Source organism: Carassius gibelio, chromosome A20, assembly GCF_023724105.1.
Source record: "Carassius gibelio isolate Cgi1373 ecotype wild population from Czech Republic chromosome A20, carGib1.2-hapl.c, whole genome shotgun sequence".
In the NCBI taxonomy this organism is placed as follows: Eukaryota; Metazoa; Chordata; class Actinopteri; order Cypriniformes; family Cyprinidae; genus Carassius; species Carassius gibelio.
The window spans coordinates 17,616,222-17,643,325 of NC_068390.1; the positions used below are offsets into that span (position 1 = coordinate 17,616,222).

The 27,104-nt window shown below is 37.4% G+C and overlaps 2 protein-coding genes across 6 annotated transcripts in view; both read right to left on the reverse strand.

Annotated features, from left to right (window-relative positions):
• The window catches only part of LOC127938603 (regulator of G-protein signaling 6), a 57,695-nt gene extending 36,306 nt beyond the window's left edge, over nucleotides 1-21,389 (reverse strand). For both annotated transcript variants that reach the window (XR_008148748.1, XM_052535319.1), the window contains exons 1-2: nucleotides 21,108-21,389; nucleotides 18,615-18,727 (exon numbers count right to left, since the gene is read on the reverse strand). Coding sequence is in view for 1 of the 2 variants with exons in the window: in XM_052535319.1 (XP_052391279.1) it covers nucleotides 18,615-18,698 (84 nt within the window). In the remaining variant the exon portion in view is untranslated. The remainder of the gene's footprint in view (nucleotides 1-18,614; nucleotides 18,728-21,107) is intronic.
• Nucleotides 21,390-24,291: 2,902 nt separating this feature from the next.
• The window catches only part of LOC127938756 (signal-induced proliferation-associated 1-like protein 1), a 79,564-nt gene continuing 76,751 nt past the window's right edge, over nucleotides 24,292-27,104 (reverse strand). For all 4 annotated transcript variants that reach the window (XM_052535597.1, XM_052535599.1, XM_052535600.1 and 1 more), the window contains exon 21: nucleotides 24,292-27,086. In XM_052535597.1, coding sequence (XP_052391557.1) covers nucleotides 26,943-27,086 — 144 coding nt within the window. In that variant the 3' untranslated portion in view covers nucleotides 24,292-26,942. The remainder of the gene's footprint in view (nucleotides 27,087-27,104) is intronic.

Sequence of the window (27,104 nt, forward strand, 5' to 3'; positions counted from 1 at the left end):
AGGTCAGTCTTTTTCAAAGATAACCTGCTATAAGACTCTGTTTCAGAGGCAAACAATCTTTTCCCAGTTCTCACTGTTTGAGCAACCATGAATGTTTCTTAATCTCACATTTCCAATATTTAGATATACATGGCAAAAAAACAATAAAAAAAAACATTAAAGGTGCCATATGCAAAAATGGAGGTAAAAATATCCATAACATGACCTACATGCATCAAAAGAATGAGAAATAAGGGCGATGATGTCATTAAAAAAATGTCAAGTTATAGTGCTGCAGAGATATCAACCTTAATTAGCATTAGCATTACTAGCCCCGGCCCGACAGGTGTCGTAATTCCAGTTTCGGCCATGGAAGGCGGTATGCAGGCAACATAACCACTAGCCAACCTGCAATACACGAATAACTCACACGTCTTGTGGGCGTGCCTGAACCTGATGTCAATCATGTGGAAAGTACAGCACAGTACTTAATTTGAGTTCAGGGAAGAGAGAGAAATTATGGCTCAAGCCCTTGGCAAGAGACCACCACCCGCTACAGGGAAACAACCGCGCTCGGAATCACAAATCAAATCCGATAAGAAAAGGAGCCGAACCAGAGTAAACATCGGCACTGCTTTTAATCGCTGGAGAAAACTAATGGACCTGAAAGAAATGAGGTTCAACTCTGAACTTGCAACATTTCTTTTCGATTGGTAAGTTAGATGCTGTTAGTATTTCGCTAGAAGTTTGTTTTATATGTTTGTGTATTTGTTTTCAGGAAATTATAACATAGAAATCTATCGAAGGCTGTTTGATAAACGTGCTAATGTTAGCGATGGCTAACCGTAGCTGCGTTTGATAATTAGCTAGCTAAAATTTAACATTACCCATTTTATTATATCATAACTAACCTGCTCTGTCTAGTCTGTTGGTCTCCGTGTCCTGTTTGCTTTGTGGTTTTTCTGTGCGTGAAAAAATTGATGTGTAGCGTGAAAGCGTGTGAAAAGAGTCAATTGCGTGTGTCTCACGGTGAATGCTTGAGAGTTGGCACATTAGCAGAATAAAGGACAGGTTGATTATTGCTGTTTAGCGTTTGTATTAATCTATGATGTGTCCCTGTTTGCGTACAAGGACATAGAAAATAAATTAAAAGTGATACGTGGACCAAGGTGTCTGAGATTGTTCATTTTAAGTAAAGGATCATAATATTTCGTCCACAACAATATTTAATGAGGTTAACTTATAACTCCTTGTGGTTAGTCTGAACAAGATCAACAAGCTTGTTTGCTTTGCGGCCGCTTTAAATACAAAATAAGCATTCGATCTATGTTAGAGCATCTGAGCGCTCACAACTCTTTCTGCAGCGTCGTGAGCAGAGCGGTAAGAGCGATTTTTGACGCTCTAGACGCCGGCGGTGTGAACACACAGTTAGGCTTCGGTTATGGCTGTAGTGTTGTTGTGAAAGTAGGGGCGGAGCATAGAGACTATGCTGTTTCTCGTTTGTTACTCGAGTGTAGAACAATTCACTTTATTGAGGCATATTGCCCCCAATCTGGTATGGAATGTGGAGTATGACTTGATTTTTTTTGCCAAACATTACAGATGGCACCTTTAATCAATGTATAAAAGTGTGTGTGTGTCTATTTGTGTGTGTGTGTGTGTGTATATATATATTTATATTAGAGCCCGACCGATATATCGGCCGGCCGATATTTTCAGCCGATATGAGCTTATTGCATTTAAATCAGTATCAGCCGATGAAACATGAGAAACAGAGTCTCATGCTTCACTCATGTTATGAGTGTTGCATAGTTTGCCCACCAGAGGGAGCTCCGCAGTTGCAGAGAGTCTGCAACTCCACTATAGAAGAAATCGATCAGCCAAGCCACAAGAGATGTACTGTTTTGACGGTGAGTCTGTCATTTGTTATGTGAGGTGATTTAGTTCATACACTGTATATAAAAACGGTGTGGTAGTTCTAGCTAACGGTCCTATCATTATCACTTCTAAATATTCTGTAACATCACTTACAGCCGCTAATGCATTGCTATATTAGATTAGCCACAAAGCTAATACCATGTTTATCAGTGGAAGAGCGCGAATGTTAATAAGAGGTCAAACTATAACTTTAGCGTTTATCTTATTCTAAATATATCTGCAGTGTTTCCCACATAATGACCGTGTAAGGGGCCGTTCACATATCGCGCCTAAAAGCGCGTGGAAAACGCTAGGCGCGCCTCTTTTTCCTTCTCCAAAGCGCTCGGGCAGAAGCGCTCCTGAGGCGTCTGCCTTTGCTAAGCAACCATGACAGGCTCTCTCCATGAAGACTCGGAAATTTCAGCAAAAGATAAATGGATTTGCAGCACTAAAAATCGCTGGCAGTAGCTCTGCTACTAAATTTATTTCAAAATGGCAATCCATATACAGCTATGAACAGCTGTTCCTTCATCTTGGCTCAGTTTTCAACATTGTTATGGGAAAGGATGAAGCTGATTGGTTAGTTCTTGTCACATGACCTGCGGTGCGCTTGCGGCATTCTGAAAAGTTGAGATGTTTTTAACTCGATGCGGTGCGGACGCAAATATAGTGTAGTTTCAGTAACTACAGTAGGTGCGTCAGAAATGATTAAACCAGAGGGGACATGTAAATAAATGTGAGCTGAACACGCGCTTTTTTCATTTTTTTCTTTTTTACAGATTGTTTCAAAGCAGCTTTACAGACATAACAGGAAAATGTTGTAATAATATGGTTAAATATAAGTAGGTAATATGTCATACCGATTGCTTGACTAAAAAAAAATATATATATATATATATATATATATATATATATATATATATATATATATATATATATATATATATATATCTCATTTTTGCCTTTATAGTAGATCCCTGTTTATTATAATTCTAATTCTAATGATGACATGAGTAATGATACATGGTGATATTATTAATGCACATGCTTTTCTTTCTCTGTCTCTCTTTCTGCCCTACAGATACCTGAAAAAGGTGAAAGCTGTAGCAGCAAAGTGTGGGACTACTTCTGCAAATACTTTAACTTTAGTATTATAATTTATTTACAGTACACACACAGACTATTAAAACCAGCTTCAACTGGAAGAAAGTAAAAGTGTTAAATGTTTAAAATCAAATCAAAATCATGTTTAAAAATAATTTTTTTTAATGTGCAATTGTTTAGTCATTGAGACCTAAGGCTTTTTTTTAAAAACATAAATCCCTTCTGGAAAATGATTTATACAGTCCACATACATAGAACAGGCAGACATTTTGCTATTGAATGATGTGTAAGTGCAGTTTATAGGAAATGGGTCTAATATCCAGTTTATTTTCAAAATCAAAATATCGGCTCTTTTCGAGTTAATATCGGCATCGGCCCCCAAAAGTCCATATCGGTCGGAAATATATATACACACATACATACACACACACACACACACACAAATACATATACTGTATAAGCACATTTTCTTATTTGAAAAATTTATCTTTCTCTGTAATACCTATTTTTGTTCATTCTAAAAAGCACTGAGCAGCACTTTGCTGCATTATTTAATTTCGGGTTTATGTCCTTTGAAGCATAATTTTTTTACATTTCCAGTTTATTATTTATTAATTTTAATGGATTTTTATTTATTTTTACTCATTTATTTTTTGTTCTCAAATGAATATTTTCAAATAAAATTTTACATTAATCATGAAATTTTATTTTTCTCTTTATAGTTGCAAAGCACTCTGAATCGGGTTCACGTAAGAAATGTGCTCTCTCGCTCTCTCTCTCTCTCTCTCTCTCTCTCTCTCTATATATATATATATATATATATATATATATATATATATAATAATATAATTTTTTTGTTGCTGCAGTGCATACACATAGGCTGTGCTTTCACCCCACTGCAGTCCATCTTTTGCTCAGATGGGAACATACTTCACCCAGTGTCAAACTCATGAATTTTAAGTCAGACTCAGAGCATGAAACAGCAGCATCCTCTGAATACTCGATTCTGTCCCATTTCCCACATTGCTATCCACGTCCTCTCTCATGAAGCATAATTTAGCTTAATTAAAAATCCATAAAAATAGTGACTGCAAGGGGGAACACAGCAAAAACAAAATGAGATTATCACATCTTCGATGCAGCCACACTATCTCTCTTTTCACCCCCATTTCCTTAAGACATCACAGAGACCACTGGTGAAAGATAGTCCAAGACATGCAGTGAAGGTTACCACAACAAGCATGTAATTATTATAGGCAGTGTCAGAAACAAGCTTCTTTAAACCTGTTTTTCTCACATTCTTTAGCTTGAGGCAGGTTGACTTTCTTCTCGTCTGGATGGTGTGATTTGCACACCTGTATAGCAAGCATTTCATCACAGTCATAGATGCAGGTGTGACATTGCTCAGGTCATAGCACATTCCCCATTCTTCTGAATTCACTGCAAATATGCTCGGTCTACTTATGCATTAATAAATACAGCAAAATAATGCACAAAACAAGAGAATTTGCATATTCAAATATTGCATTTCACACCACGTTAAAATAAGACAACTGGCCATTTCATTTAGCAAACTAGCAAGTTAGCTAACAAATAACACAATTGTTAATAAACTGGTGTTTGGTTCAGTGTAATCAATGTAAAACGCTAGTGGAGCTACTGCAGGATGTGTTGAGATATTGTGATGGCCTCACCCAGCTTGAGCATAAGGAAAAATCTCTTTGATTTGAAATGAAGTTCACTCAGTCATCTAATTTAACGGCTCTCTGTGGGGTGGAGACTGCTAAAATCCCTGCCCTTCTGTTCTGGGTTCAGACAGACTCTGGCTCCTCAGGCCTCATTGATTTGCTCCTTATTAAAGCTGTAATTCTCTGCAAAAGCACTGCTAAGGTGAACTTAACCCTTTCATGCACTCTGATTAGTTATTTAAAGGTCATGTTGTTTAGGTTTATAAAACACCGTTACAATTAAATACTGAATTCACAGATTTGACAAAAAAAAATGTGTGTGACAGTGTTCATGATTAGACTGAATTTAGACAAAAGAAAGCTGTCAACGCAAAAGCGATTTTAAAACATCAGCAGTTTACCTAGATGATACATTTGCTTGTTTACCGTCCTTTGTATAGTAGCCTACACAATTTATTTTTTCCTACAGATTTACATTAAATTTTCTAACAAAGTTACATCATCTAAGGCTGATGGACACAAGATAAAACATCCTAAGTGTTAATGCACTATGGCAACTTAATTGCCCTTTAAAACTCATTCAAAGTGTTATCGACAAATAAGTTACCCCTTTTGATGCACACAGTCTACAGCAAGAAAAAAAACCATGACACAATATGCTCCCAGTTGACAAGAGCAACATTACCGTAAGCCATTTCGCTGTGGTTATTAGAAACAGAGCAGAATTTCAAAAGTCAGCAGGTCTTATCAAAGCAATTAATCACTGCCTTGAGAGAGTTACATGAAAAAGCTTTCTTCTCACTCATCACATCAGACTCACAAAACACTATAATGTGATGGCGGAAACTCTCATCACCTCCAATAACAACCAGCTGACAATAAACCCCCAGTCAATGCTATAATCATCAGGACGAGTGATTCAGACCGGTTCCTCCGCCTTTAAATACAGGACCAGTGCTTAAGTACAGCAGTTGTGGAAGCAGTTTAAAAAAAGGTGAGGCGCATTTGCTGCAGCCCTGTTTTTGGTATCATCTATACACATGCTTATTGACTCACATGCAGGGAGCTGTGGACCATCTTTCAACCACTGTATTCGAACCCTCATGAATATGACGCCCAATTTGCAATTTTGTAGAAGTCCTTTAATGATCTTCTCATTAGCATTAAGTAAAATAGGTCAAGTACAAGCTGATAAAAAGCATACTTTGACCATGATTAGAATAAAACTGTCAAATGAATACATGTAAAACGTTAAATATATTTCCTCAGCATTAAGTGGATCATTAGTAATTTAAAAACCGAAAGCTGGATGATTATGCCCACCATCATCCTGTACAAACTAACAAGTATAGGCTTACTCCAACAATACAGCACACAAACATCTGACAGCAGAGAAAGAAAGCGGAGTCAGATCTGTAGGGGGATGTACATTCTGTTGCTAAAGGCATTTAGGATCATTAATCTTCAAGTGTTTTTTCAACAATTAATTCGATTTTTTTAATGCTCAATTTAGTATGCAGCAGGCATGGCAGATGTGCATTTAACTGATGTTATTGCAATTTATAGTCTTGTCAAATTTCATTTGCTGTGTTAATTTTGGCTTAGGGCCAGGTAACATTTGTAAGTGACTTAAAATGAGAAAGTAGGAAATGGTCACTTGTCCTATTGATGTACTGCAATTAGATTGTATCTGATTGCATTTCATTTTGGTAAACAAATAGATGCTGTCTAATTGATGCATGTAAATGCAACTGGCTCTTTTATTGCATTTCAAGTATAAACACAATGAAAACAAGACTATATAGCATCACACTGGCAAAGACTACTGGTAAAGGCCTGTTTAGTTTTTGCATTCATTTTAACTTGAAGAAAGTTCGGCGAATTGCAGGGTGTGAGAAGATTCAAACAACCAGTGAGTCATGAGGAGAATCATTTCATTATTATTGGAACGCATTATTCGTTAAGTCAGGAGATGCAGTACATAAGTACAAGTAGGAACATTTCTGTGACAGCAAAAAAAAAAAAAAAGAGACAAGAAGCAAGTTGTAGACTAGAATATTTTTGTATTTTTTTACATTAAACTAAATATCAAAAAAGCCCATTGCATATGCCATTTTGAGCATTGCAATTTATTGTTATACAAGATGCAGTGAATATTTAGTATAGTGACACATACTAAACTTTTTAGTAACTTATTTTATTCATTCAGTGTAAATGTATCCATTGAAATTTCAGATTTGTTTATTCATTTTGAAATCTTACTGGTCTTGTGCCAGAAAAAAAAAAAACATCTTTAATTAAATTATAAATTCATCATTAGTCATAGGTTTACAAATGTAATGACTCCAAAAAGGGCCATCATGATGGAGGTAAATTGTAGTTTGGAGAATTGAGTGTAGGTGAGCGATAGCAAGACAAGTGAAAGAGAAAGACAGAAAAAGAATGTTTGTGCATCAGTGTGACAAAAATTGAGAGCAATGGAAGGAGAATGAATTTGTGAACGCCTGTGCGTAGGAGAAAATGAAGAGACTGAAGAGAGGAATAGAGAAAGATGCAGTGGACAGCTGAAATTCTGCAGAAAATGTGAAAATGTGAACAGACTTGTCAGTCAGCCAGGAGAAAGTTGGTGGAATCTACCTCCTTACCTATCTTAGATTATGGAATTTTTTACAGAAAATACCACTAAAGCTCTCTTACAATCATTAGATTCTGTTTATGACTCTGCTCTAAGATTTATAACTTGCACAAAATATCACACTCATCATTGTGCACTGTATGAAATGGTAGGTTGGCCTTCACTTCATATAAGAAGCTACAAGCACTGGCTCATACTTGTGTATAAGGCATTAGTTGGCCAGCTTCCTCAATATATGAATAGTCTATTAACTTTTAATAGTCAAGGGTATAATCTACGTTCAAGTAGATATATTCTTTTAAATGTTCCTTTTATGAAGACAGAGTTTGGAAAAACTGTTTTTATTTATAGCGCATCAGCTGCTTGGAATGAGATCCAAAGATCATTGAAACTCGATGTACTTATTTCAATTAATGAGTTCAAGTTATATCTCAACCAAACATTCAAATCTGTCTGTACTTGCTCTTAACGTTTAATCTTGCTTTATTGCTGTATATGTGTGTGTTGTGTAACTTGTTTTATGTAGTTAAGTATATTGTGTGCTGCTACCTTGGCCAGGGCTCACTTGAAAATGAGATATTTATCTCAATGTGATTATTTCCCTGGTTAAATAAAGGTTTAAAAAATATATATATATTTTTAGTATGATAGGCTAATGAACAGTGCCTGTCATTCAAGATGTAATCTACTGCGTCCAGGTCTTAACATAGCCCACAGACGGAGGAGAGGTAAGATCTATAAAAATGTATACTTATCTCTTGTGGGCAGAGCATTTGCTCAGTCTTGCTTTGTTTTTTTTTTAAAGGTGCATGAGGCATATGCTTTGCGTTCACACTGAAAACTGGAAGCATATGGACATGGTGAAGACAGACCTCATGTGATTTGATGTCCCCAGTTCAGAGCAGAAGCTCAGCCTGGGCTCGCCCCACTTTGTTGAAATGTACAGTAGCTGAAGCAATAAAAAATGTGTCATACACACACAATTATGGACAGAAAAAAGCACTGCAGCATTTATCAGTTTGGAATGACATGGGGGAAGTAAATTTTAATTTTGGGTTGCACACATTTAAATTCGACAAATTTATTTCCGTTCTGTGTGATTTTTGCAAACTCACTGGCACTGTTGAGTCTTATTTCTGTTCTTTGCATTTGCGACATCATTTACATTCATTAAATTAGCAGATATTTTTACCTCATGTCGTTCCAAACCTTTATGACTTTATGTTATTCTCTAAGAAAAGACCTTTTGAACAAGCCTTAAAAAACAAACATTTTTCCCCATACAATGAATTGTCTAGTATGAATTATTTTGGACCCCACTTTCAGTATACTACAAAAACATAATTTATGTTCCACCGATCAAAAGAAAGCCATACAGGTTCGGAAAAATATAAATGACATGACAGATTTATTTTGTTGAGTGAACTATTTAAGCAAATACCAGCAGATGACAATATCTTAACAAACATACAGTTCATATTTTCAGACAACTAAAATCATTGACTAAAGAAAATCACTACTTTCATGTCACAAAACAAATGAACACACAGAAATCCGAAGGCGGTTCTCACGCCTGCACTTTTTCCTCTGTCTCCCTTAGGCTTTCTTCACAATGGACAATGGACTCTGCAAAAGCATCTTAATGAGCTCTTAAACTGTCCCACAGCTGTCTTCATCAACCATTCATGCACATACACGCACAACTTTACAGAGCTGCGCCCTTCAATGCCAGCCTCTAATCCTGCCATCCCACACTTCAATTATTTATCCATCACCCAGCCTAGCTTTCTGGCACTTTCTCTGTGATTACGGCACTTGTCTCTGTGGCGTGACTATGTGAGACAGTGCAGTATAGCAGCGCTCTTCCCTTGTTGAATCGACCTGGATTAAATGCATCATTACACAAGGAGCTCAAATAGGTTTGATTTCAGAAGACCCCTTGGAAGACTACATGAGAATAATGTAAACTGAGGTTAGGTTACTGCCTTTTTCTGTATTAAACAGGAAGGTCACAGGTGAGGGTAGGCGGCTGGCATTCAGAATGCCAACAAGGTGCAGGCTGTGACTTAGTGTGGATGGTTAAAATGCCGAAGTCTGCTATGCTAATCCTTCAATGCAACGTTGAGCTATATGCTGTCAGATAGCCTTTAGTAAACACATCAAATGTCACTTTCAGTGCTCTTCACCTAATTTCCCCTTTCTCTTTTCTGCTCCCTATCTCACCTTTTATCCTATATTTGAAAGAAACAGCAGCCCACCGGGACTCGATTGCAGCTCATCAACTCAAACAGCAACTGGCCTTATCGGTGTCTGCCAGTTGAAACACTTAAAAGGGAGTGTGGTGACAAGGGAGACATTCATAATCAAGGGCATTCTGCATTCTGAATCGCTGAGGCTTTGAATCTCTGTTAAATAAGATGAACGATTTGCTTGTGGCCAATACACTGACTGCAGCTCAACATCAATATATCTACATGACTTACGAAAACAAAGATTCTCTGTGTCAATCAGCCACAACAAAAAGACCCAGAATTATCTGTCATTCCTCATTGAGGTTACAGGATGTCGTATCACAGGCCTAATTTAGAGCTGTTCCTTAAGAACAGAGAGCAGAGGTCTTTGACCTTATGACATTAAGTGCCATTTATAAACTGTACCATATCACCTTCTGAAAAAAAAAATACATACGCACACACACACATGGAAAACATAAGGTCCAGCAATATACGTGTGTGTGTGTGTACTGTATGTGTATATATACGTAGTGTTTTCCAGCATGTGCCACAATATGAATAAATCATTTAAATTATTGCTTCATTGTTTACTATTTTCTGCATTATTTGCACTGGTAAATCGGAGTGAATCTTAATGATGAATTGCTTGCAGTAGCATCTCCTCATTTACAATGTATTTTTCTAAGAGCAAACGGAAAAAAAAGACTTAACTACATCACCGCCATGTGGGACCCAGTAGTTTATTTGCATGGCAGTTTCTTATCCATCAGATTAGTGTGGCCTCCATATACTGCTCATAACAAAAAAGCTACGTAAGAATCAGGATGGATTACTGTTGTACTTTGCCAAACAAATGTAAGGAAATCTGGCATTGCTAAGATAAACAGATTTAATATTAATCTTTCTCACTCTTGAGTCACGAGCGGACTTACTATTGAAAAAGAAGAACGTCAACTCTGCTGATCCAGTCGATAAACACTTTGGCAGCCCACATATTCAGCAGCATTTAGTTCAAAGGGTCACTAATCTCTACAACGGTAACTTAATAGGAAGCCAATAATAACACATTTTAAATTGAAGTGTAACAAGTTCAATCACATGATGTGAAAAGAGTTTTCATGAGTGGAAATATAAAGTTCTCAGGAGATTGCACTCAAAGACCCGCCACCCTCAACTTTTATAATGGTAAGTAAGCTAGTGTGCTAATACTTTGTATTGCATATTTTAATTGCTATGTGGTAGCTATGTACTGCTTTATTATCATTGCATTGTTGATGAATTGAATTGCTGATTAATTGCAACTCATGTTTAGTGTTAATGCACATGTGTTTTTTTAACACTTTTTTTCCCCCACATCCATTGCTATGGTTATTACTTATTACAATTTCAAGAGTAACTCTTTCATTTACGGACGTCACTCCTGAAACGCCTTTGGATTCTTAGCTGCATGAAAAACAAAACTTTTATTGAAATTCTGAATGGATTATATATAGCATAGAAAGAGTGCTCCCTTTATAATCATAAAAACTGGCACCAATCTTAGTTAATCACAATCTCACAAAGTTACTTTATAATCAATTAAGCTTTCTACACTGCACAGTGAATCTCCTTTTTTATATCACACGTACAGTACACTTTGTTAGTTCTAATGAGAGGACTCACAAGTGTACACAAAAAAACTCTGGCAATTTGAGAGGCGAGTGAATTCTAACTTAAACACCTCGCACACAAAAACTTACTGTAAATAGAAACCTTTGAACAAATACGCACCAGAGCATTTCACCCAATGACTTATTATTGCAGTCACAACAGAGGTGCTTATGCTTTTGCTTGGTCTATAACCCCTGTAGAACTGGGCATGGTTTATGAAGTGTAGGCATAATGTTATTTTTTCTTGTTATAACAGTTTAGTCACATGAAAAATGTTAAGCAAAAAGGAAATTCTAGAGGATTCTATTTGTTTTTGTACCAAGTGTAACCCAGGTTACCAACAATCAGATGAGCTGGGAGTAGTTATGTTCATGAGCTCTGAAATAGCCAATAAGAGCATATTTTATATCTCTTGCTTCGTTGGAACAGAAGCGAACGGAGGTGTTTCAGTTCTCTCCGATTGATATGTAAAAATTTGATTAATCAAGTAGCAATATTTGATTAAAACACGAGTGATAATCATTTAAAGACGATGTATCGAGACTAGAAGCAAAGTTGATAAAAATAAGAGACTGTTGAGTCGTTTTGAATTTCGATTGCAGAGAGGAGGCCTCGTTTTAATGCATAGGGTGTTATCCATTAATTAAGCGTTTCATAAAGAAGCAAAAGACGTTTTAGATCGAAAATCGATTTCAGGAAGTTGAGGAGTGAAAGACGAGTGGAAACTGAGTTTGAACTACAAGAGATTAAGACAGTCGATCTCATCCGTGGTCTTGGTGAGTTAACTATTTCATGTGTTACTCTGTGAAAGGTTCACATAAGTGAAAAATAAGAAAAGATGCTGTTATTGGGTAATTAATTGTGAACGTTTTTTTTTTTTTTTCTCTTGTAAGACTACATGGGATACATTTTATGTTTCTGTATACATTTGAAAAAAATTTAATTGTGATTTTGTCACATTGTTAGACGTAGTTATATGTGCTTGTTCTGAAAATGATATTAATGATGATTTTATGACCTTGTTATTCAAGGTCAGGTTTTTTTTTTTTTTTCTTGTTTTCTTTTACTTCTGGTTCGAGTTCATCATTGCCTTATCGAGTGTGTGCTGATAACTCTGAGATGACGCTGTTTGGAGATCGATGTTTCACGGAATGGAGTCTCTGGATTTCGTCCAAACTCTCGTGTTCACGGAAGGAGTAAGGACTGGCGAGCCACAAGGAGTTTCCAACAAGTGCTACTGAATGACATCGACATTGCTGTGTTGAACTGGACGGTAGGAAAGTAAATTAGTAGGACAAACAGCGCATTTCAAAATTCTCTTTGGAAGGATCTAATTGGAAGAGACTGAGTGACTAACTATTCCGTTGTGATTACTGAATTCAGCCACATTCACAAGTTTGTGAATGAAACCTCAAGTACTGAAACACAAAATTTGAAGATTAAGCTGTGAAATTATTTTTTTTCTCTTACTTGATCAAGGGTATTTGCTTACATGTGTATATATATTATTTTTTTTATTAAATTGAGAGAAGAAAGGGAAATTTATTCCTTGAAATACAGAAAGTGTATCCAGTAAGGGTTAAGTGTAAAATTTACCTGGAATCAAAGTTTCACTCAAAGGGGTTGAGAAAACATGTGGGCTATCTTTTTAGACAATAAACAATTAATTACATGAAGAACCAGGTGCTCTTTTGAAGAGGTGCATTGTAAGTAAAGTTGTATTATTTTATTGTTCCAAAGAGCCTTCAATACAAATCTTTAAACCTAATGCGTGAGGCCTGGCTCATAACAGATTCACAAGAAGGGGTCTGTGCGCACCCATAGTATGAAAAGGTCTTCATGCCATTTTCATAGAACTGCTGCCTTTGAAATGGCCACTTTCATTATGCTCATGAAAAAACACCTTGGAAAGTAGGGCTCTGGGTCTTTTTAACTGCAAATTATATGATTGTTTCAGCATACAATAAGCTACACACAGCCATATGCTAATGTAGCCCAATAGCGACTGGTCCAGACAAAACCGCATACTGCAACAATATTAACATCTGTTCTTCTTATTATGAGCCTAAACACCAAAACAACTGAAGTTGCTGATACCAATCTCATTGTGATATTAAAGGTATAATCAAATATGAAAATTCTTGAAATCTTGAAACTGTCTCTAATTCCCTTATGTTGTTCCAAACTTGAATGCATTTCTTTCTTCTGCGGAACACAAAAAATATACGTTTTGAAGAATGTTGGTGCAGTCTTGATTCCCATTAAGTTCAGCTGTATGGAAGTCAATGGGAAATGGAACTGTTTGGTTACCAGCATTTTCAATATATTTTCTTTTATTTTCCACAGAACAAAGCAGATACAGGCTTGGAATGACATGAGGGTGTGTGAATAATAAAATAATTTACATTTTGGGGTGAACTATCCCTTTATTTTTAGAAGCTATAGGTCACAAAGGTTGTTGTCTTTTAATATGGTTCAGTAATTGATTTACTATAAATATTCAAATGAGAAAATAATAATGAATGCAGCTCGTCCATACCAGCCGATCTGCATAAATTGCCAAACAGATTTAGGATGCTTCATATTGAAGCTTCTGCTGGGATACATCAGATCAATAATTAAATTACTCTTTTTGTGTTTAAACAACCAATAAAAGGATGAGAAAAACATTGCCAGCACTACCATGGCCCTGATATATAGCCGTCACAGGGATGGAGGCAGGAGCTTACACATCCAAAAAAGTACGGATGAAACATGAGACCTTCCTCTGACCTCAAATGAAACTGTATAATTGCTTACTCGAGAGTTTAATCCAGTTCAGCGACCCCCTTGAATTCTCCTAAAAAAACATTTGAAAGCAGATCCAAATCCCTGCCACTTCCCCAAAGTCCTTACAACTAATTCTGTACAAATTCAGCATTCTGGTTCAGTACCAAACTCATGCATGTGCTTGCTAGTGCCAAAAGCCAGGTAGGAGCCCTTAGCTGGAGGCAGCATCTGAGAGCTTGAAAGAAATAATTAACCGAGCTGTCAGAATTCACACAAACACACAAAGCTAAACCTGCTTACATACAAATGCAAAAACACAAGAAAAAAAGCAATATTGGGGCACGTGTCCTTTCTGTCTGCTTGTGTGAAGTGGTAATGAGGAGCACATCAAGCTACTGCTGTTTTATAATAAATCGTCTCACTTCATCTATCAACTACAGCACAAGAACGCTCTTCTTCAGCATATCCACACCCTTCGTTTATCATTACCCTCACTTCATTTTCATACCAAATCAAATATGGAGAAATACATTGCTCACTACGGATGTGAAAAATGTCTATGCCAAAAATGTCCACTGTAGCACAGACTTAGGATGATAGTAATTAATTACAGCTGAATATGGTATGATAATAGGCTCCACTGATATAATTAGCTTCAAAAGCCTCCAAAGTATATTTCTGCCCACCTGGTTCATCCTTTATACCTGCAATTTTAAAAAAAGACGATTTGTGAAAGATTTGCTTTGTTGCTCTTGATTAGATCTAGCAACGTTCAGCATGTTTTTGTCATGGTCTCTAAACAGGACACAGAAATGGAAAACCACATGCAAATTTGAAGTGGTGGTCCTCTAATTTGCTAACACGATGGTTGCAGGTTTAATCCAAAAGAGGTCTGACCCTGAAAATAGAGTTGCTGAAATCCCAGCGCTGTTCTGTGACCACTGGGCTCTTAAACTGGACACTAAACTCCAGACTGCTCCAAGGACAGACTCTTGTACAATCCAATTAATCACTATAAAAAAAAAAAAGTCTTTAATGTCTTTTGGATTGTAAAATTTGCCTAGTCATGGCAAATTCATTTATATAAATAAGCCTTTTGCTTTATAATATAATGGCTAACTTATTTTTAATAAGTGAACAGTGGACTATAACACTGACAGCTAACATGTAAAAAAATGCACTGTGATAAATGCACTTAGTTCAGATAGTCACACAGGTCATATCTCCGGCTACCTGCAAATCAACGGCTCAGTTCCCTTAAAACTAAATGAATAAAGCTTCAGCAGTTCCCTAGTCAGCTTTGTTTTCCTGAGATGATCGGCCAGGAAAATTGCCTGAGCCCTTTTTCGCTGTAAAAATGAAAGTGAGACATAAATCTTGTGTATAATTATTTGTTGGTTGTCTTCTGCTGGAAAACTGCACTTGATAGAGAATGCCCCAGTATGCCAGAACCCAATACTCTCTGGCTAATTTATTCATTTGCTATAGGTTGTGTGTTCTGGTTATGATATGTTACTATCACTTTTGATGAATTATATATATATTGTATACGTATCAAACTTGCGCTATATATTGTATACATATCAAATATTGCACATGCCAGAGATTGAAGAATAGCATGGGAAAAGACACATTATTGACTCGCTGATGACTTTCAACTGAGCTTATGTTGGAAGAACAGCTTCCCATTCTAATTGCTGTTTTGGGGGAAACTGGCAGATAAGTTTCTGCAGAGGCGGGCAAACAATTCCATGTATCTCACTATATGAAGCTGCACTGGGAACTGCTATAAGAAACAACATCCAAAGGATATTACATTTATATAATACAATAAAGACTTAAAGGTTGCCAGGGAAGTCAAATATACAGAATAACTCTGCTGCCCCAACAGAGTTGTTGATAAGCATATCAGATTCTCACTTAGTTCTGCACGTATTTGAAAGGGTCAGTGGGTGTCAGGGAAACAGACTTACCTTGAGGCATTTTGTCTCATTATATTTTCTTAGAAGCAAATAATAGCCTTCTTACAGTCATTCCCCATGCAGGGGGAAGAATGTCTTTTTCAAGCTGTAAGAACACAGCATGTGTTCACGCACCAGAACAGAAAACACAGAGGTTGCTATCAGTTTGAGAAAGGCTGACTGAGTTGCATATTGGGAAGAAAAATGTCTCCACAAGCCACTGAATGCTCTCTTCCATAGTCTCACCCTCTTTCTCTGCATCTCTGGCACATGGTAATGATGTTCGCCCCGTGGGGATTTGCATGCTCTCTTAATGGCTAAATTCTTCAAAGTCAGTCCTGTTTCACTGCACATCCAGGTTAATCGTGTCTGTTTACACATGCACACGCTATCCTTTCTTGTTTCTCCTCCCAAAGCAGAACAATACGCGCACCTAGACAACAACCACCTCAACAGTGTGGAATAGAGGAGTCAACCAACGCTGTACACCTCTTAAAAATAAACTTTCCAAAACAGGGTTCCCCGAAAGAACCTTTCAGTGCACAGTTCTTAAAAGAATCACTTTTGAAGAACATTTCAATAATGTAAATAAGCTTTTCTGAAATTAAAAGGTTGCAGATGTGTTACAGGTTTTTCATGGAACCATAAAGAACCTTTATTTTTAAGAGTGTGGGTCACAGCGAGAAAGAGACAGACAGTATACACATTTTCCAGGAGAGACTTGACTGGGCATTTTAATGTGTTTCTACACAGAAGTATAGCACTCTATTTGACTGTGACCTCATGCTCATGCCATAGGTACACTGGACATTTCTTCCATTGTTCTAGATCATATTGTTAGCCATCTGGTGCCCATCTCATATCCCTGTGAGGTAGTAAGTTCCCAAAGAAACGGCATGCTATCAATCACCGGGCCAATGAAATCATGTCATTGCAGGTCAGTGTTCTCCATCCAAGTTCAACACAATCATAAAATGACTGACAGCAAGATGGACTTTCTCTTTATATCCTCTCTCAGTGCATTTCCTTTAAGTATAAAATATTCTTAATAAATGTCTTGACTCTTGCAAGGGTACTGAGATTGGGAACGTGCTGTACAATATGTCTTATTCATGAGCTCACCAAGCCTTCACTGTAGACATTTTTCTTCTGTGTCAACCACACTCACATCTTAAGAGCCCCATATGTCATAACAGGAAGTACAAAGATCCACTAAAGTACATTAAAGCACTGTACAGTCTGAAAACGGCTTTTAAACTATTCAGACTTGTGTTTTTAATGATAAAAACATCCAAACCTGGTCTGATAATATTCATCAACATATTAACTATAATGCCATTTATAAAATATTTACAGAACGCTGCAATAATTATTTGTTTTTACCACGTTTTTTTTCTTCTTTTGTGACATACCTTCCAGTACAAATATCTAAAAATACAACATAAAGACTTTCATAGATTGCATCTTGAAGTTAAGTGCATGTTGTCTTACTGCGGTGGCAGATGTTTTTACTTGTTTATACTTAAAACAGATGTAATAAGACTTAATACACTCATGTTGAGGATCCATTCTCAGAAAACAAGTCTTAATATCTTATGCATTGCTGCTCTTCAAATAAATTAGCAATATTTTAAATGGATAATGAATCTCATTAAGAATATGATTTCTTGCAGTGTAGTAATATCAGTTGTGTACTTCTTAGCTGCATGGACTTTCCATAATTAACATTTTATCAAGGTATTCAACTAAGTGTCCTCAAAGATTGATTATTATAAAAATTGTTTGCGTCTAATCGGCTTAATCTAAAAGGTACACTGTCCACAAGAAAAGTTTCTCTAACAATTTGGCAATTGAATCTCACTACAGTTGGGCTCAATATATTTGCGCCAGCTTGAGCTGATTATCTCCACTCAGATAGAAGCTAATCATTTGGCATCAAATATGCTTCACTTGGTTTTCCAATAAAAGACTTGCTTGTGGGTGGTCCATAGCTAACTGGTCAAGCAAAAAAAAGCAAAAAAAGCAAATAATTATAATTTCTATAGAAAAACTCAAGTGAAGAGAGAAAATTGGTTACCATCAAGCTAGTATCTGTTTGTGATATGATCGAGATTTTGAAGAATGCCAACACTATGAAATTCATCACTCCCTGACATCTATTTTCTCCTGATATCAGAATTAATCTTAACCACACATGATCGAATACAGCAAACTGGCATGGCAAATGTATGCCGCTTTTTCTTAAGAAACATAGCAACAGAGGTTTATCACTGGAGCCATGGATGGTACAATTAATGCACATCCAGAAATTCTTTGCATTCTAAAGAAACATTTTTCTATATGCTTCCTAGTAGACAGTTTTACTAAGATTAGGCAACTTCACTTTACTCACAGTGACCATAAGGGTCAGGAACGAAATGAAATATTCTATACACAAATAAACTGAATAAATATCAAGGGATGACAATGCACCAGCAAACAGACAAATAAACTCAATTCAAATTCAAATCCAGTACAGAGCAATATTCCTGACTCTGTGTGTCTGCCCTGCCCTCATTGTATATACATTTGCTGACCAAATTCCTTTTCCTTTCAAGCATTAACTTGCTGAAAAGACTTTGACGATTGCAAATAATATAAAATGCAAATATCAAATTTAAATGCAATGCAGCAGTACCTTCCTGTAAGCAATCATGTTGGGTGAGTCCTCATCTGGGTCGGCCACGCCCACTGCACCTAGGTCCTGAGAGGCCTGGGCCATGCTTGGTCTCTTGAGCTCTCTTTCTGTCTCTGTGGGGAAAAGACAGAACAGAAAAGAGATCATCAAGCAGAATAGATTCAATTGTGCCACCCAGACAATGAATTGAATATCTACAGTTGTTGGTGTGAAAGGGTGAATGAGATTTAAGAAAGCACGGGGGAGTATTTTCAATAACACATCCTGAATTGCACTATGTTCCTCAAAATACTGTCAAAGACTTTGAAAAAGCATGGACTAATTTATGATGCTTTTTTCCCGTTTGGAACTTCACCATCAAGTTCATATTCAGTAATTCACTATGGTGTGAGAAAACATCTGAAAATGTATAAGAACTGAAAAAGAATATGCTACTATAAGGTGATTCATGTGATCCGCCGTTATAGTATATAGAACTTCACATTTATAAGGTGCATCCCCCAACTTTTGTACATTAATTATTCAAAGTATTTTATTTTTTATTTTTCAAAGTAGGCCTATTAAATGAAAGTAGTCTGTTCACACTGCAAATTTCAACAAGAAATGTGTAGGCCTACTTTAAATACCTGGATAATGCACTTATTTCAGTCATAGGAAGAGTCTAACACTTCTTTGACAAAATTAAGCTCATACACTAGATAGTTAAATATCCTACATAGTGCATGTCACTTGGGTTAACAACTATAACCTCCATTCTTTCATCCATTTCCTTTTGTGAACAAACAAACAAACAAATAAATATATAATTGGAGCAGCATTTGAGTGAGTAAATTAGGACTTTTGTGGACATCTTAAAAGCTACTTTCTATGATTAAAATGTTTATGTGCAACAAAAAGGTACCAAGTATACAGAGAAAATGTCTAGAAAGAAAAGGTTAAAACAGTTTAATCTTCCTCAGTTTAATAATGTTTGGAGAAAGCGCGGGTGAGATCTCGCGATTCGCGCCTTTTCTAACAGACATAAACTGTCAGATCTCATAGTTACTTGAATGACAAAAAAAAAAAAAACCTTGGCGCTGGATTAATGAAATTATACCTTGCAAATCATTGGTTATGGCCACCTTTAATTAGTTACCTTAGATCTGTAAGTTGTTGTGCACGCCGAGGGTTTCAGCTTTCGATTTATCGACTGCTCATAATTGGAGTCAGCAGAGAAGACAATGGATCAGTTTTCAGTTTCACACAATGGAGAAGGTATGTTGACATACACATCTTTCTCTATAGCCAACAAATGTGTTCCTCTCTAAAGCAATAATACAGCAATAATAGGCCTAGCATTTAAATATAAGAACATTGAACAAAACTGTTATTCAATTAATGAATTAAAACGTCTTAACTGGAACAACAAAGAGGATTTTGAGTCTCAACACTATTTATAACATTATGTTTTACATTACATAATCAAATATGAAACACTCAAAATACACGCATAGGCTATTTTTTTAAAAAAAAACGGTGCTATTCTTAAACATTACGATTAAACTATTTGAATATTTTTATTTTAAGGAGTCTTGCAGTGGACACAACCATCTTCATCTTAAAAACAGTGTCTTTGTTACAAAGAAAAAAGAAAAAAAGAAAAAAACACCGAGAAAGAAAGACTCCATGCATTTGGTCTTCAGCACTGGCTGCACTTCACTTCACTGTATGCTGTGTGCTGTGTGTCACCTGCACGGGTGCGCTACAAATATTTTAAATGGAAAATGAATCTCATTAAGAATATGATTTCTTGCAGTGTAGTAATATCAGTTGTGTACTTCTTAGCTGCATGGACTTTCCACAATTAACATTTTATCAAGGTATTCAACTAAGTGTCCTCAAAGATTGATTATTATAAAAATTGTTTGCGTCTAATCGGCCTGTGTTGTGTGTCACCTGCACGGGTGCGCTAGAAAAGACAGAAAACACTTAAGTGTCTGCTCTCGGTCTCCTCAAACCATCTGTGGACTTATTTTCATTAATCCTGAATCGTTTATGCTCTTCCACGCTGTCCACATGAGGAGCGCGCGCTCACCACAGCTGTTTGTGATGAACCCCAGGGAACTTAAATGTATAAATGTTATTCATTTGAGCGTGGTCACGATTTCCCAGAGCCACACTGCAATGCAAATATATGGAGCTATTTATAAAAGTCAAACAGCTGCTTTCAAAGCGCAATACCCAAAGGAACACCAGTCCCAATTCACAGAGCGATGCCGAATATAGGAGGCAGAACAGCCCTGTCTCTGAGAGACACGCGCAAGACTCAATACAAGCTCGCTCGTTCGCTCTCTCAGCGCGCTCGCGAGGCGACAGGATGATTTACTTCAAACTCACCAGCACTTCGGGAGACACTTGAATCCAGCGCTGGACATGACAATTGATCATTCACTGCCAGCGAACACAAGTTTACAGTGACACACAGTCACACATGATGACTGAAGAGTGCGTTACCTTAAGTACCGCCTCGTCCACTCCTCGGAGCTCGATTTCCCCTCCTCAGCAACCCGAAAAGAGCAAGTTCATGATCTAACTGGCGTGAAAAGACTGTGGTGATGATGATGGGGTGTTGGTGGGGGGAAGATGATGAAGAGACTCCAAGGATCTGTGCAGCTGTGGAAGGCAGTGGGTTCCTTCCACTCTTTCCGTCTCGTGTGCGCACTGGATCCCAGCGTGGGTGGTCGCTGTGTGGAGTGGAGTGCTCAGGTACAGTGTGAGGATCCTGGCATGTGTGCAACCGAGTGTGAGTGAGAGTGTGAATCAGAGGCAGGGAGGGAGAATAAAAGAGGGTGGGGGTTTGGGGGTGGAGTGTCTCCCTCTGTAGTTCCTGGCAAGCAATTTTAAAACATGTATTTGTTTAAGAGAAAACGCTGTTGCTGGCATACCAATTTAAATTTCTGTCATGTGATTACAAACATTTTATAAAGTAATTAACCTATAATATCAGGGGTTTTTTTTTCTCATTAGGACTTCATTAGAAAAACTTAGGTTAAATTAAATTAGGGTTTAAGAAAAAAATTATGAACTGCTGGATCCTATAAAAATGAGCCGTAATATAAAAGAAAAAACAAAAGAGAAAGAATGCAACACATACCTGTGAGATGCTGTCTGAAAAGGTGTTTATGAAATGTAGATATAACATTTTCACATTGCAAAATAGGTATTTAATAACACTTCATGGATAAGAAATGGATTAGATCAATTCAGATAATGGGGAGAAATGTGCACTGCAAGTACACACAGTTAATTCATCCACAACAGAATGTCACACATCTGGACCACAGAGACCTCACAGAGAACACAGTGTGTCGTTTGTCTCCTGTTCTTGAGGAAGCCTGCAGGTCCACTCATGCAATCTGCTGCTTCATTTGTCTCCAGCATCCCCTCTTCTGTCCCAGACATATTCACACACTCTCACACCCAAAGCCCCCTTGTCTTTTCCCCCACTGGCTTTTAATTGGCCTTCTGGCACAACTGAGATGAAACCTACCCACAGGAAATCCTTATGGATTTCTGGGAGTTGTTCTTTACTTTTTGTTACATTTTCTTCAACTTCTGATAAAAGATGATGCAATAAGTAGTAATTTATAGAAAGATAAAGTGCTACTCGCAACTTCACAGATTGAGTTAACAGTACACATATCTGAAACAACTGATATTTGAATATCTGTCTATGTGTGTTTTCCAGCAAGGGTGTTTGTTATCAACCCTTGACCAAATAGTAAGTACTTTACTATGTAGAGGACAGTCATGAAAGGACTATTTAGCAGTACTAGAAAGTGTCCTTTATCTTATTCTCTAAGCAGCCCCCTCCTGAGACCTAGGTGTTAACACAGCTCCTACACTATTTTTGGGGCTCCATGTCCTGCATTGTTTTATTCAGGCTGTATAAATATGGCACCACGGTGTACAGCTTTACCTACACAAGTACACAAAAGTATATCATTTGAGGATAAACTTACCCCATGCTGTGATTCAAAATACGGATGCTCCAAATAGGCATTAGTACATGCTCAAATGCTTGCTTCTCTGAAATCAATACCATCAAAAGCCATTAGGGAGGAATAATTGTTCATCATGTCTGAATCACAAATGTATTCAGCCAACCACTCACTCAAAGAGGCATGTGTACACACATATACAGTCATAATGGACATTGGCGCATAGCGGCATCAGCACAAATGGTCAGTATCAAAAACCCACCCACTCCAGGCTAGATTAATTATTTAGACTAGTGAGAGATGCAAGAAATGCACAGAGGTGTTTCCCTATCTCCAGGAGTCTAATTGCATTGCGTGCACACACACACAATCATCTCACTAAATTTGCTGTTTTCTATTTCATATAGAAAATAAATCATCTGAGCTGCAGGATGAATATGTTGCAAGTGCAAGTGTTTTCTCCTTGCTTGCACTGAATTAGAGAGATTTCTGCCTTGAAAGTAATGCTCCAATGTATATTAGGTAACATGTCACAAGAGTGTTACATTTGCTGTGCATTTATGTTCTTTCTTTCTTACCAGAGACCTGCAGGAAAGGGCACGTTGAGTAAGTGGCAATTATTAGAACAGGAAGCTTAGAATACAAGTCAAGTGTTAGAGTCTGACTGTGCCTAAAGCAATAAAGAGCTGTCTAGTATTAGTCTAAAATCAAACCCAACAAAATTTGTGACCAAAGTGATCAAAGGTCGTCTAAAAACTGCAATATATTAACAATAAACAAAAATGGTTTTAAACATTAAGGAAGTAGGAAGATATGAGGTGTATTTTTATGGCATTGTTATCTAATTTCTATCCTGGTTCTTTTCTGTTATGAGTGCAAATAGTGGAGAGCTCAGTCTACTGACGTCTGCACAGGATTCTGACAGCATTTACAACAGTCAGCTCTCCTGGGAAGAGCTCTAAGCCCTTTGCTCCCACTACTTGTTCTATAACATGTTTATTTCAAGTGCACTGAAAATTCCCTATTGCATTGTTAATCCCAAGCAGAGGACACTCCACTTCAGTCTGGGTCTGTGCTCTCAAGTCTTCTACATGTCCATTTTCAATAGTCTGAGGCAGATAATAATACCATTGACATTTGCTCGCTGATATATCAGAAATGTCTTCTACCACAAGCATGAAAATCCAGCAAGGTTATTTGACTTTCCTAGCGTGTGCGGTAAAAGCTGCACAGACTTCTGGCCAGAATAGGCCGCTGCAGGTAAGAGATGCCCTTTACATTCTTTTCCATTTCGGGTTAACATTAGCATTTCCACAAAGAGAAGATTTTCATAGCATATAAAAGGGACTTCATTCTGCAAATTCAGCTATATCACTGGATGCTACTGCCACGTTGACATTAGATGGGATTTTTGGCCTTTGCTGATTACTTACTGCAAGGTACAATTATCGTCACCATTACCATGGCAAAAATCAGCCTCTCCCACAAAAGCACAACACTGATGGAGAAAAGGACATAAAACAAGGACACAGATCAAAGTAATAAGAATAAACACAAGGAGACTTGGAAGAACATTCAACTATGGCATTTAAATTAATTTATTGGCTCAGAAAGCAATGGCAGATTACACCTCAGAGCAGGCGGCAAGCACGAGCCATTTGTTTTGACCAGTTCATGAATAATTACAGCACCGCAAATCAAGTTTTTAATATTATTTATTTATGAAACCTTAATACTGTAATCACTGGAAAGTCTCTTTTTAAACCTCTACACTTTACAAAGAAGATGAACAGTATATGTAAACAGTACTTTTTGTTTGTAATTGTAATGCTCCTTTTTAAAATGTGCACATCATTAAAAACACAATTCTTTAAAGTTTAGATGGAGAATATATGGAGTAACGTCTAACGACACGATATAAAAGAGATCGAGGAAGGGAAAACAATCCCAGCCTGGTCTCTCTCAAAAGTGACTGCATACGTAAGAACAACAAACAACATCAAGAGCCATATGCTTATGCATGTCCGTAAACCAATAGATTTCTACAAAACTGAAAAAAAAAGTGTGCAAAGAAATTTAAATAAGGAAGCTAAGAACAAAATTAGAAGAGAAAAGAGAAAGACTTAATAAACAAAAATAATCACATTCATCAATATTTACCTTGAACAAAGCCATTTATGTGTTTAAAAAGGATAAAGGATATGTGAGAATGTGAAAAAAAAAAAAAAAAAAAAAAAGAGGGGAGAGATATGAGTGGTGTTTTCTGCAGTCAGGGAGTTTGATGCTCTTGTTTCACCTTCCTGACTAAAGAAACAAAACCTGGAATGGATACTAATAAACTCGTTGTTCTTCATGTTGTGCAGGTCATCCCTGTTTACAGGGATTTTTGACCGAGGCAAAATGTTTGGCAAATTTTAGTGTGTCATTCTCTGCTGGCATCAGGAGGCACTTTCTGAGACACTTCGAGTGATTCCTACAACAGAACCAATAATGACTGCTCACTTTTCACAAACTCAAATCATAGTTACCTCCAGATCCATTGTGCACATCTTCTTCATAATACTTAAAGTATCCAGAAATTGATCCCATCTTCATTATACTGAGAAACCAGCTAGCATTTCCTGAACAGTATAAACAGGCCCTGCGAACCAGAACATGGAGATCTATACAATATACATTACTTGGGTCAGTGATAGTAGGGCGGGATTTTTTTATCTTTGATGACTGACCTTTTTGCTCTGCAAATGCCACTATGTTCATACGAGGGAGTGAGGAACTGACAACAAGAGGAAAGTGATATAACCGGTGTGAGATTACAGGGAAGTCGTTCAATATTATTGATTCCAGACAGTGAACCAGGCTCTTAACTAAGCCGTCCCTCTGGTTCTGCGCTTACTGTGCAATGACGGCCCCAGCACCAGAGAAATGAGTGCATTCTTTCTGAGGCTAGTTCCTGTGAGCAGCCCATTGCATTTTTCATGAGAACTCATGTCTCCTGTAATGAGTTCACATACATCTTTGAAACTGCTCTTAGTTTTTTTTTTCTCCTTCCTTTTTTCCCCTTTTCTCTGAAAACCTCTCATCCCTGATACTGAATCCAATACCTGTGTATCTGCTTTTATAGCATTATCTCTTGATTGAATGGAAGGTTTCCATCAATATGGGTGTGTATAGGCAACATAGAAAACCAAACTGGAATAGATTAGAGCTGAAGTCAAGTGAGACGATCACTTATTACCACTAGATGGCACTAAAGCAACACAATAGCAGACTAGGGCACCACAACTCGCACAACAAAAAAATACTGCAGCTCAGGCAGAACTCTACTAGAAATAAAAATAATACCAAATGAAGTGACATCTTCTGAATTAAACACTATTCACAGATGTCCGCACGCATAGAGAATCATAATTGATTACTCATCATACCATAAACAATAAATAGCCGAACTGTTCCCAAAATAAAACTTGTCCTTAAATTCCAGACTTGTAGGATCATCAGCGTCCGTACCGTAGACTTGAGATGTACTTGAGAGGAATCGAGGCAGGATATTGCCAAAGTCATTATATTTGCAAGTGCAGTCTTCAGGACAAGGATTTAGACAGACTCCCTGCTATTGCTTACATTGATGTTGAGATGAAACATCACAACACAAATTTTGACTTCATTATGAGCAAATCACTTCAGGCCTCCTCAGAAAAATGGTGTTCCTTCATTTAAAACACAAATGGTATCTGAAGAGCAGGGTGGCACATGAAGTTCGTAGATTGGTTTCGCCAGAACATTGCAGAACAGGCTTTCTATAGTTGAGGACAAAAGCAAACTCCAAAACCACAAAGGCGCCGTGAAATGTTACGTCATGGTGTTGGATGCTGAAATATGGTCATGTAGCAGAGAACTCTGAGGCAGGGGGTCTTCATGGGGCAGGTCTATAGCACGATCCAAATGACTGGAACCGAATGTCAGGTTGTCACGGCTAAGTGGGGCACAGGAGGGACAAAAGTGAAACAGCCTGGAAGTCAGAGGCTGTCATCACAGTCAGTTACTAGAAACTCCTGTGGGCATTTCTAATGATGTCCCGGGGGATCTAGAGAGGAGAAGTCATCACAGAAATGGGCTAAATGTTTGTATTTTTTTCCCTATCTTGAATTTGATCCATGTCAGAATTGGTCATTATCACCACAGATGTGTTCATAGTTTGTAAAGGAATGCTAATGTGAACATCTAACTATGTTGAATTGTGAATGGCCAATTCTCTATCCGTTCTCACTTGAGAGAGTATAAGTCTCTTCCACGTCTGTCTGGTCCTCGAGAAGTCTATTGATCTTGCCCGTCTTCTGCAGATGGCTCAGTTCAGATCGATGGTGTTAAAGACCCACTCCGTGAACTTCTTGAGCTTGGCAGCGGAGCTTTGAGACTCTTCTTGCAGCCTCTGATTGTCCTCCCAAAGCCTCTTAATTTGTGCCTGCAGTTTCAATTTCTCTTCCCTTTCCTGAAGGACAAGAAAAAC